General features: G+C 40.0%; 1 protein-coding gene across 1 annotated transcript; it reads right to left on the bottom strand.

The window, feature by feature from the left end:
* Positions 1-3098: 3098 nt before the first annotated feature.
* On the bottom strand, positions 3099-11353 carry malsu1 (mitochondrial assembly of ribosomal large subunit 1). The gene is made up of 4 exons (XM_061915815.1): positions 10968-11353; positions 3616-3791; positions 3447-3528; positions 3099-3365 (listed from the first exon to the last, which is right to left on the bottom strand). Exons 1-4 carry the CDS (start codon positions 11260-11262, stop codon positions 3208-3210), a joined length of 711 nt encoding a protein of 236 aa, XP_061771799.1. The 5' UTR covers positions 11263-11353; the 3' UTR covers positions 3099-3207.
* Positions 11354-12991: the final 1638 nt, after the last annotated feature.

Below are 12991 nucleotides of genomic sequence, written 5' to 3'. Positions count from 1 at the left end.
CCTGATTGGTAGACCTTGGAAAAGGGGTAGGAGTAAATAAAGCTTGCTTCTTCCTACCCCTTTTCCAACATGTGAAGAGAACACTATGTATCATATTGTTTCTGTGTACATGTTCCATATCAACCATGACCATATTTTTGAAGATATTATTCATCTTGTATGAAAGCACAAACTTTAATCACCTTCTTCATTAGTTCTACATTTGGTCCGTGTTGTGATCTGGTGCTGCTTGCAGAGAAGGTCAATGACCCAGAACGCTCACTTGCTATGTCCATTAGAACCAAAAATATTCAACCAAAATGTATTTCCTCGGTAAATATCACAGAACTATGCAAACCATTTTGTTCATATAAACTGAAAACCTAGACTCCTTAATGAACCATAACTCCCCAGTGCCAGCAGCACTCATGCACTCAGACAATGGCGCTGCCACCACCAAGACACGTGTGTACTAGTATTACTTCGTGTTTCCCGCTGTCACAGAATCAATCAATCAATCAATCAATGTTTATTTATATAGCCCCAAATCACAAATGTCTCAAAGGACTGCACAAATCATTACGACTACAACATCCTCGGAAGAACCCACAAAAGGGCAAGGAAAACTCACACCCAGTGGGCAGGGAGAATTCACATTCAGTGGGACGCCAGTGACAATGCTGACTATGAGAAACCTTGGAGAGGACCTCAGATGTGGGCAACCCCCCCCCCCCCCCCCCCTCTAGGGGACCGAAAGCAATGGATGTCGAGCGGGTCTAACATGATACTGTGAAAGTTCAATCCATAGTGGCTCCAAGACAGCAGTGAGAGTCCCGTCCACAGGAAACCATCTCAAGCGGATCAGCAGCGTAGAGATGTCCCCAACCGATACAGGCGAGCGGTCCATCCTGGGTCCCGACGAGCGGTCCATCCTGGGTCTCGACTCTGGACAGTCAGTACTTCATCCATGGTCATCGGACCGGACCCCCTCCACAAGGGAGGGGGGGACATAGGAGAAAGAAAAGAAGCGGCAGATCAACTGGTCTAAAAAGGAGGTCTATTTAAAGGCTAGAGTATACAGATGAGTTTTAAGATGAGACTTAAATGCTTCTACTGAGGTAGCATCTCAAACTGTTACCGGGAGGGCATTCCAGAGTACTGGAGCCCGAAATGAAAACGCTCTATAGCCCGCAGACTTTTTTTGAGCTCTAGGAATCACTAATAAGCCGGAGTCTTTTGAACGCAGATTTCTTGCCGGGACATACGGTACAATACAATCGGCAAGATAGGCTGGAGCTAGACCGTGTAGTATTTTATACGTAAGTAGTAAAACCTTAAAGTCACATCTTAAGTGCACAGGAAGCCAGTGCAGGTGAGCCAGTACAGGCGTAATATGATCAAATTTTCTTGTTCTTGTCAAAAGTCTAGCAGCCGCATTTTGTACCAACTGTAATCTTTTAATGCTAGACATGGGGAGACCCGAAAATAATACGTTACAGTAGTCGAGACGAGACGTAACAAACGCATGGATAATGATCTCGGCGTCTTTAGTGGACAAAATGGAGCGAATTTTAGCGATTTTACGGAGATGAAAGAAGGCCGTTTTAGTAATGCTTTTAATGTGTGACTCAAAGGAGAGAGTTGGGTCGAAGATAATACCCAGATTTTTTACAGAGTCACCTTGTTTTATTATTTAAATAAAATGTGGTCCTCAATGAACCACAGCTCTCGAGTGCGGGCAGCACTCGTGCAAAGTCAGACAATGATGCTCCAACTACCAAGACACATGTACAATGGGGCAAAAAAGTATTTAGTTAGCCACCGATTGTGCAAGTTCTCCCACTTAAAATGATGACAGAGGTCTGTAATTTTCATCATAGGTACACTTTAACTGTGAGGGACAGAATGGGAAAAAAATCCAGGAATTCACATTGTAGGAATTTTAAAGAATTTATTTGTAAATTATGGTGGAAAATAAGTATTTGGTCCACCATTCAAAGCTCTCACTGATGGAAGGTTTTGGCTCAAAATCTCACGATACATGGCCCCATTCATTCTTTCCTTAACACGGCTCAATCGTCCGGTCCCCTTAGCAGAAAAACAGCCCCAAAGCATGATGTTTCCACCCCCATGCTTCACAGTAGGTATGGTGTTCTTGGGATGCAACTCAGTATTCTTCTTCCTCCAAACACGACGAGTTGAGTTTATACCAAAAAGTTATATTTTGGTTTCATCTGACCACATGACATTCTCCCAATCCTCTGCTGTATCATCCATGTATCCACTTTGGTATAAACTCAACTCGTTGTGTTTGGAGGAAGAAGAATACGGAGTTGCATCCCAAACACACCATAACTACTGTGAAGCATGGGGGTGGAAACATCATGCTTTGGGGCTTAATTGGTCCTTATACGGCGTGGCGCTGTGGGAGAGTAGGGCGTGCGCAACCCGAGGGTCCCTGGTTCAATCCCTACCTAGTACCAACCTTGTCACGTCCGTTGTGTCCTGAGCAAGACACTTCATCCTTACTCCTGATGGGTGCTGGTTAGTGCTTTGCATGGCAGCTCCCTCCATCAATGTGTGTGTGAATGGGTAAATGTGGAAGTTGTGTCAAAGCGCTTTGAGTACCTTGAAAGGTAGAAAAACGCTGTACAAGTACAACCCTTTTATTATTTATTTATTTATAACTTACCAGCTGTCAAAGAAAATGTGGTCAATTGCACTTAGCTCTCCAGTGCCGGCGGCACCCGTGCAGAATAAGCAAATGACGCTGCAACCACCAAGACACGTGTATACTGGTACTCATTTGTGTTACCTGCTGTTAAATTATATGTGGTCCTCAATGAACCACTGCTCCCCAGTGCTGGCAGGTCTCATACAGCACTAGCACATGACACTATCACCTTGACTGTGGGCAAGATACAATTATCTTGCTACTCAAGCGTGTTGATAGCTATTTAGACACAACAAAATTACTGTTATGTCATTTTCAGTGGGTAGTAATGCTGTGCTGCTGTACACTGACTACTCTAAGGTATATTTAAGTTTAATTTCTATAGTATTGTCCTCCAAGAAAAGGGTTGTACTGTTTGGAAAATAGACAGATTTAAGCTGGCCACTTTTTTAGAAATTATCACTTTATTTTAAACAAGATTTGACCAAGTTCCCGTGGCAAAGTGAAAGAGAAATATACATGCAAATGAGAAGTTATGTTTATCATTATTATTATTATAATTTATCGTCTCCAAGATCAAATATAAAATCTTCTGGAAGCTTCTCATCAGGCATTCTCCTCAGTTGTTCGTCATAGGAGCGAAGAGTCCACAGTTTCTCCAGTTCATACACGTCTCTTGTCTCCGGAAGCATGAAGTGGACGACCATATTCCCTGCAGGATGGACTGACATCATTTCTTTGTGCCACACTGGAAATAATCGACTTCATGCTTGGAACTCAATGTTATACATACCAAAGTCGATACACAGCCAATCTTCTGCCGCCTTTCCTTCAATCTTCACATGAAAATGGTGATCTTCCTTCAGGAATTTGTGCTGACAAAAAAAAAAAGAAAGAAGCGTGTTAAAGATAAAGAGCACAGGTTTGCAGTTGTCATGGGGACAAAATTGCAGGTCACTTACCACTTTGACGGCATAAAGGGCCATAGCGCGGAGGTGTCTGGGTGATATGCCGCTCACCACGATTAAGTACTGGGCGTATTTGATGTGCTCTGGTATTTTAATCACACAGATTTCTTCTGCGTTCTCCTGGCGCAGCATAGACACCAAAACATCCAGGGTGAAAGTCTGGGCCGGCCCTGGAGATGAAAAACCAATGTGCATGAGACTGCATCAGTGGCTATTTGTTCAAATCAGATATTTGCTGAATTCCTATCATAAATTATAATACACAAGTAGATTACTGTCTAAATATTTACAGTGGAACCCATTCAATATCAGACAAACATTACAGGGAGACAGAACAGGATCGCTGACAGGCTGGCCGACTTCTGGCGTCCCTTGCAAAAAAGATGAGATACAGGTAAGCAAGGGGTGGAATGGGAGAAAAAAATAAAAGATTGAAATAAAATAAAATAAAATAAAAAAATCAGTCTAAGCCTGGGCCTCTGGAGAGGGGGTCCAGAATGAGGCCAAGGGAAAAAAAACAACTCATAGCCATAGCACAGATCCTTCTTACATGTGTGTAAGAGGGAAACATCAAAGAAGACAAAGGACATGAGAGACATTAAAGCAGCGGAGCTGATACAACCAGCCACCTTTACATACAGCTATGAATAACAAGTAAAAGAAACATATACACTGTGGTGGCCTCTGCGGTGTTCCACGCCATCGTCTGCTAGGGTGGAGGGAGCATGGCCAGAGACAGGAGCAGACCCAACAAAGCAACCAAGAGAGCAGACTCCACTCTCGGCCGCCAACCAACTCTCGGCCAGTGTCCAATCCGCATGGATGAGCGAGGATATGTCCAAGAAGACTGAGGTGTCCGGTACCAGCTCATTCAGCCAAGACACTGTGAAGCTTGTCCGTCCCGGCGCTCAGTGCCAGCTCCGCAGCCCTGTCTCTTAATCCACATCTCCTCCAGTCCCTACAAACTGACTCTGGTGTAGCAGAGACCCAGCAGCTGGTCTCGATGGCCAAAAGGCTCCAGGGAAGCAGATCCAGAAGTCCACAAAAAGCACCACAGAGGTCACGAAAGTGCCACCCCTTGTCACACAGTCCCAAAGGGTCCCAGTCCAAAAGGCCAAAAAAAATATATATATATATATATATATATATATATATATATATATATATATATACATATATACAAAATTCGAGGTTCAGACGCATATTCGGCAAACTAATAATAATAATAACTGCTATAGCAGCCGCAACATTAATACGGCCACAACGACAACTCTTGCTGACCTACAGCCCTCGGTAATGGCACCATTCCCAAAATATGTGGGCTCTATTGATAACCTCACTAACAACTTTAACGACGCCCTGCGCGAAACCATTGATAACATAGCACCGCTAAAGTTAAAAAAGGCTCCAAAAAAGCGCACCCCGTGGTTTACAGAAGAAACTAGAGCTCAGAAATTATTATGTAGAAAGCTGGAACGCAAATGGCGCACGACTAAACTTGAGATGCACCATCAAGCATGGAGTGATGGTTTAATAACTCATAAACGCATGCTTACCTTAGCTAAAGCTAAATATTACTCAAATCTCATCCACCGTAATAAAAATGATCCTAAATTTTTGTTTAGTACGGTAGCATCGCTAACCCAACAAGGGACCCCTTCCAGTAGCTCCACCCACTCAGCTGATGACTTTATGCAATTCTTTAGTAAGAAAATTGAAGTCATTAGAAAGGAGATTAAAGACAATGCGTCCCAGCTACAACTGGGTTCTATTAACACTGATACGATGGTATATACGGCGGATACTGCCCTCCTAAATAGTTTCTCTCGTTTTGAGGAAATAACATTAGAGGAATTGTTACAACGTGTAAATGGAATAAAACAAACAACATGTTTACTTGACCCTCTTCCTGGGAAACTGATCAATGAGCTCTTTGTATTATTAGGTCCATCAGTGCTAAATATTATAAACTTATCACTTTCCTCGGGCACTGTTCCCCTAGCATTCAAAAAAGCGGTTATTCATCCTCTTCTTAAAAAACCTAACCTCGATCCTGACCTCATGGTAAACTACCGACCGGTGTCTCACCTTCCCTTTATTTCAAAAATCCTCGAAAAAATTGTTGCGGAGCAGTTAAATGAACACTTAGCATCTAACAATCTATGTGAAACCTTTCAATCCGGTTTCAGGGCAAATCACTCCACGGAGACAGCCCTCGCAAAAATGACTAATGATCTATTGCTGACGATGGATTCTGATGCGTCATCTATGTTGCTGCTCCTCGGTCTTAGCGCTGCTTTTGATACTGTCGATCATAATATTTTATTAGAACGTATCAAAACACGAATTGGTATGTCAGACTTAGCCCTGTCTTGGTTTAACTCTTATCTTACTGATAGGATGCAGTGTGTCTCCCATAACAATGTGACCTCGGACTACGTTAAGGTAACGTGTGGAGTTCCCCAGGGTTCGGTCCTTGGCCCTGCACTCTTCAGCATCTACATGCTGCCGCTAGGTGACATCATACGCAAATACGGTGTTAGCTTTCACTGTTATGCTGATGACACCCAACTCTACATGCCCCTAAAGTTGACCAACACGCCGGATTGTAGTAGGCTGGAGGCGTGTCTTAATGAAGTTAAACAATGGATGTCCGCTAACTTTTTGCAACTCAACGCCAAAAAAACAGAAATGCTGATTATCGGTCCTGCTAGACACCGAACTCTATTTAATAATACAACTCTAACATTTGACAACCAAACAATTAAACAAGGCGACACGGTAAAGAATCTGGGTATTATCTTCGACCCAACTCTCTCCTTTGAGGCACACATTAAAAGCGTTACTAAAACGGCCTTCTTTCATCTCCGTAATATCGCTAAAATTCGCTCCATTCTATCCACTAAAGACGCTGAGATCATTATCCATGAGTTTGTTACGTCTCGCCTCGACTACTGTAACGTATTATTTTCGGGTCTCCCCATGTCTAGCATTAAAAGATTGCAGTTGGTACAAAATGCTGCTGCTAGACTTTTGACAAGAACAAGAAAGTTTGATCCCATTACGCCTGTACTGGCTCACCTGCACTGGCTTCCTGTGCACTTAAGATGTGACTTTAAGGTTTTACTACTTATGTATAAAATACTACACGGTCTAGCTCCATCCTATCTTGCCGATTGTATTGTACCATATGTCCCGGCAAGAAATCTGCGTTCAAAGGACTCCGGCTTATTAGTGATTCCCAAAGCCAAAAAAAAGTCTGCGGGCTATAGAGCTTTTTCATTTCGGGCTCCAGTACTCTGGAATGCCCTCCCGGTAACAGTTCGAGATGCCACCACAGTAGAAGCATTTAAGTCTCACCTTAAAACTCATTTGTATACTCTAGCCTTTAAATAGACTCCCTTTTTAGACCAGTTGATCCGCCGTTTCTTTTCTTTTTCTCCTATGTCCCACTCTCCCTTGTCGAGGGGGTCCGGTCCGATCCGGTGGCCATGTACTGCTTGCCTGTGTATCGGCTGGGGACATCTCTGCACTGCTGATCAGCCTCCACTTGGGATGGTTTCCTGCTGGCTCCGCTGTGAACGGGACTCTCGCTGCTGTGTTGGATCCGCTTTGGACTGGACTCTCGCGACTGTGTTGGATCCATTATGGATTGAACTTTCACAGTATCATGTTAGACCCGCTCGACATCCATTGCTTACCTCTTCTCCAAGGTTCTCATAGTCATCATTGTCACCGACGTCCCACTGGGTCATTATTGTCACCGATGTCCCACTGGGTGTGAGTTTTCCTTGCCCTTATGTGGGCCTACCGAGCATGTCGTAGTGGTTTGTGCAGCCCTTTGAGACACTAGTGATTTAGGGCTATATAAGTAAACATTGATTGATTGATATATATATATATATATATATAAATGAGGTGGCGACTTGTCCAGGGTGTACCCCGCCTTCCGCCCGATTGTAGCTGAGATAGGCGCCAGCGCCCCCTGCGACCCCGAAAGGGAATAAGCGGTAGAAAATGGATGGATGGATGGATATATATATATATATATATATATAAAATAACACATGAAAACAAGAGGGAAACACAAAAGGATGACACAAGAGCACAGAGGTCCTGCCAACAGCAGCCACTACATCGGCGCCATCTTGGGAAAAAAAAAAAAAAAAAGTTTATCAAACAAACATGAATCAACTGTCGTGCCAAAAAAATGACAAGCTGAACTGTCCTGTATGCGCTGCTCTGCCAACACACACACAGACAGAAGTCCCATTGGTGTCCTCACAAACGATCAGAAATCACAAAAACCTTTAACAACAATATTGCTACAATAAAAAACATTTGTTCAATGTAAATTCCACTCACTGTACACTAACATCAGCAAAGGTCCTCTTGTGAGCTCCTCCTTTGGCTCACAAGAGTCTGTATGTGTGTGTGTGTGTGTGTGTGTGTGTGTGTGTGTGTGTGTGTGTGTGTGTGTGTGTGTGTGTGTGTGTGTGTGTGTGTGTGTGTTGGAAGAAGAAACACTGAACGAAAGGTTGTCTTCTCCTCTACTGTGAAAGAAGTTTTCTTTGGCATCTTTTTTCAGAAAAGTCTGTTCTCTTCACAATAAAAATCTTGCTGTGATAAGAAGCCGGCAAATAAAAAATGGATGCCAGTGGGGCACCAAAATTAATGAATGAATGAAGCGTTGGCACTTAGAGACATGGTTTGCACACAGAGGCATACTTGCCACAATATAAAACATCGTAAACCGAAAATATAGCAAATCCAAAATCGAGGTTCCACTGTATATATAGTTACAATCGACTAAAAATGAGTCAATACAGCCATTGTTGTTGAGTGCCTCGGCACTGGGGAGATGCAGTTAATCGAAAGATCACATGAACTCCATCATCTGCTGTGATGTTGTGAAGCAATGAAATGTGATGGATGTATGTACTTTTGTGAGATACTCTATCGTTAGTCACAGTTGGTAGGGGTGTCCTGACACAACTTTTCCCCCTTCGATATAATACCGATATTGGAGCCTTGACTATTGGCCGATATCAATATAAATCTGATACGATAAGCCTGGGCAATTGTTTGAATTTATCAATACATTTCAGTTTTTTGTTGCAGATGATTAAAAAAATAATACAAGCTATGTTTTTTTCTCCTCTTGCTCTGGCATATTTTTGCCCACACAAGCTTCCCTAGCTTCTGCATGCCCCCTTACTTCCTTGGCAGTGTTTCACACACTTAGCAAAACATGGCTAATGCTAATGCGAAAGAGACGTTTATTTGCAAAGAAAGACAAGGATTGTCAGTTTTCTGTATAAGCATCTGAAACCGAAGCCTCTAGCCGAGTGCTCTTTGCGAGGCGAACAAGACTGCAACAACAAACAAACTCCAGCTAAAAATCTGCTTCCTGTGGTGGAATAATTTATACGAGGTATGTATGATCAGAAAGTAGCACAGTGGAGAACGATCACCTAGGGCCTAGGTGCTCGCCAAGATGTGTTGCACATACAATGAAAAAGCCTAAGTTGAAGTGAAGTGAATTATATTTATATAGCACTTTTTCTCTAGTGACTCTAAGCGCTTTACATAGTGAAACCCAATATCTAAGTTACATTTAAACCAGTGTGGGTGGCACTGGGAGCAGGTGGGTAAAGTGTCTTGCCCAAGGACACAACGGCAGTGACTGGGATGGCGGAAGCGGGGATCGAACCTGCAAGCCTCAAGTTGCTGACACGGCCGCTCTACCAACCGAGCTATACCGTAAGTTGAACCACTTACAAAACTATAGTCATCTAAATGTTTTACTTGATTATTTTTTTGCATACAATGTACAATAACTTTTTTTACACGGAAGTATTTTATTCAAAACATAAGTCTTATGTTTGCACTTTAATTTTATTGATTATTTATTAGTTACTGGTATCTATTTATTTATTGGAGTTTATATATTTGCATGTAATGTCCAATGCTATATTTTTGTTAGACAGAGTTATTGCCTCCCAAAGGAAGCTCTTAATTTAGTTCTTTAAAAGTTTTTCCACAAAAGGGATAATTTGTACCCGGTTTATAAAGAACAAATTCATACAAATTACATTTTTGCTAAGAATAAGATGCAGTGTCATTTCAAAGTACTATATTTTTTATCAAATAAAAGCTAAACTTGTTTTGAATGATCTGTCATTCGTATTCATTGGTTTCTATAAAAAGTACGGGAAAATCTGAAAAAAAAAATCATGAATCTAATTTTTGGTGAATAAATCTGAGATTTTATTTGTAGGCCTATGATACGATATCGGCACAAATCATCTCCTAGTAGCCAATTGACTACCTTGTTTATCTTTTGTAGATGACTTGAATAAATTGCAATAAAAGACTACACGTGAGTGCTTATTGGAGGACATTTAGATGTTAATTGGCCGTTCAAGTTTGCACAAGTAAACATGCTGCATGACTGCTTGTATCGGAGCTTTTAGCTGCAAGCCGAAATCATCCATTTGCGTTTTCATTGATAAACATTGATAAAATCTGGCCAAAATCCGATATCAATACCGGATCAGGAGTTAGGACACTCCTATCAGTTGTTGTGTGCATTTGTAGTTTTTACATTCAATTCTGCTACTATATATAGTATTTATTTCATAAAGTACCGTTTCCTGATTTGATCATGCAAGGTATTCATACTTGATACTGATTCTTTTATACTGTTAGTGTCCACTTTGCGTCTACGAAACGTGATTATGCTCACTGCAGGACTAATACATTCATTTTATTGGTTTATATTTTATGTATGGCGTTTAGTAGGGAAGAAACCTAGCGTCAATTTGTTGCATTACAGATTCACCAACCCCTCAAAATGTTTTGATTGATTGATTAAAACTTTTATTAGTAGATTGTACAGTACAATTGACCACTAAATGGTAACACCCGAATACGTTTTTCAACTTGTTTAAGTCGGGGTCCACGTAAATCAATTCATGTGACCACAATTAAATTCATAAAGTTATGAAACCATCCATCCATCCATTTCATACCACTTGTCCCTTTTGGGGTCAATTCAAGTCAAATAGGAGATTTGAACTCTTTAACACACAAAATATGAATTGCACAAAAAGCCATTCCCATGTTTCAGAAAACTTAGCAATTAATGAAAAAGTGAAACTTGGGAAAAAACGGACTTTTATTAACACAGCAATTTGCATGATTTATCCACACCGATAGAATGATTATTTGCAAAGCTGCTTCACTGTCTAGCACACACGCGGCGGAAATTAACGTGATTTTGCTATCACGATCATATTGCCTCCACGCACTTGATGTAATCTAATAAGACTGGTGTAACTTACTTTGGCTCAGGTGACGGTTGTCATTAAAGTCGCTCTCCGGCTTCTGTGATTCAGCTGGAAGAACATCAGAGCTCGTAGTCGAGTTTCTTCTCCCGGCGTCGACATCCGAAAAACATCTTTTGCTCAAAATATGATAAACAGATGTGCGATGTATTAGCGGACGTGAGGCTAAATTAGTACTATCATGTCGGTTAAGAACTTTGGGGCCGGAAAATACTCTGGTTAAGACACTAGTGTGTTCTAGTAATACTCTACTTTGACATAATAGTGCGTTTATGCGTGTAAAAATGTTCATTATTATGAATAAATACAATTAGGTGGACGACACCTTCTACGAGCAACGCCAAGGTCTGGAAACCGGAAGTAGCAAAGCGTCTTAGATTGTGATTGGCTCTTATTTCTTCTTCGTTTGATGAGTGACCCAGTAGTTGCGCACGTAGATGCATATCGCCTCCTAGCGATTAGATTCTGATAATGACCTGGAAACCATACCCGGAAACTTCAAATCAAAGGTTATTCATATTTATTTATTATTTTATATATATATATATATATATATATATATATATATATATATATATATCCATTTGCTACCTCTTATTCCCTTTTTGGGATATATATATATAAATATATATATATACACACACATATGTATATACACATATATGTATATATATAATATCTTCCATCCATCCATTTACTACCGCTTATTACCTTTGGGGTCGCTGGTGCTTATCTCAGCTACAATCGGGCGGAACGCGGAGTCACCCTGGACAAGTCGCCACCTCATCATAAGGCCAAAACGGATAGACAAACAACAATCACACTCACATTCACACACTAGGGCCAATTTAGTGTTGCCAATCAACCTATCCCCAGATGCAAGTCTTTGGAGGTGGGAGGAAGGTGGAGGACCCGGAGGAGGGAACCAACGCATTCACGGGGAGGACATGCAAACTCCACACAGAAAGATCCCGAGCCCGGGATTGAACCCAGGACTACTCAGGACCTTCGTATTGTGAGGCAGACGCACTAACACCTCTGCCACTGTGAAGCCCATATATCTATATGTATGTATGTATGTCTGTATATATATATATATATATGTATATAAATACATATATGTATATATACATATGTATATATATATACATATATACATATTTATACATATATATGTATATATATACTGCATATACTGTATGTATATATATATACATATATATGTATATATACACATATATACATATAGATATGTATAGATATACATATGTATATACTGTATATATACATGTATATGTGTATACACATATATATATAATATATATGTATATATATTTATACACATGTATGTATATATATTTATACACATGTGTATATATATACATATATATATATATACATACACATATATGTGTATATATATATTTACTGTTGTACTATAAAATGTATTATATATATGTATATATGAATAAATACTTTTTTGCCCCACTGTATGTACAGTATATATATACATATATATGTATATATACACATATATACATATAAATATATATATATATATATACATATGTATATACTGCTGACTAAATACTTTTTTGCCCCACTGTATGTATATATACACATATATAGATTTATATATACAGATATACATATGTATATACTGTATATATACATGTATATATATACACAGTATGTATATGTATATACACATATATAATATATACATACATATGTATATATACATGTATATATATATATATATATATATACACACATATATATGTATATATATATACATGTATATATATATATATTTTTTTTTTACTGTTGTACTATAAAAATGTATTATGTGCAAAACTTGCCCCCCGAATTGCGTTGCTTCTAAAATAAATATAGGTATAAAGGAAGGTACAGCACGTCAGTTTTGGTCTCATATCACAATGAAAATATCTGTATGTAGACTTTGCATATGTTCTGTTTTCCTCACTGCTTGGCAAATATAAGAATGGTTTAGTCTTTAT

Source organism: Nerophis ophidion, linkage group LG11 (assembly GCF_033978795.1).
Source record: "Nerophis ophidion isolate RoL-2023_Sa linkage group LG11, RoL_Noph_v1.0, whole genome shotgun sequence".
NCBI classification, from domain to species: domain Eukaryota; kingdom Metazoa; phylum Chordata; class Actinopteri; order Syngnathiformes; family Syngnathidae; genus Nerophis; species Nerophis ophidion.
This window is presented reverse-complemented; position numbering and strand designations above follow the sequence as displayed.

Bases quoted from the DNA above. Each gene is read 5' to 3' on its own strand.
- malsu1 (XM_061915815.1), bottom strand. From the start codon at position 11,262: ATGAACATTTTTACACGCATAAACGCACTATTATGTCAAAGTAGAGTA. The intron at 3,792-10,967 runs GTAAGTTACACC...TTTCATCTCCAG, and splicing joins CAACCGTCACCTGAGCCAAA to GGCCGGCCCAGACTTTCACC. The intron at 3,529-3,615 runs GTAAGTGACCTG...TTTTTTTGTCAG, and splicing joins CCCTTTATGCCGTCAAAGTG to CACAAATTCCTGAAGGAAGA.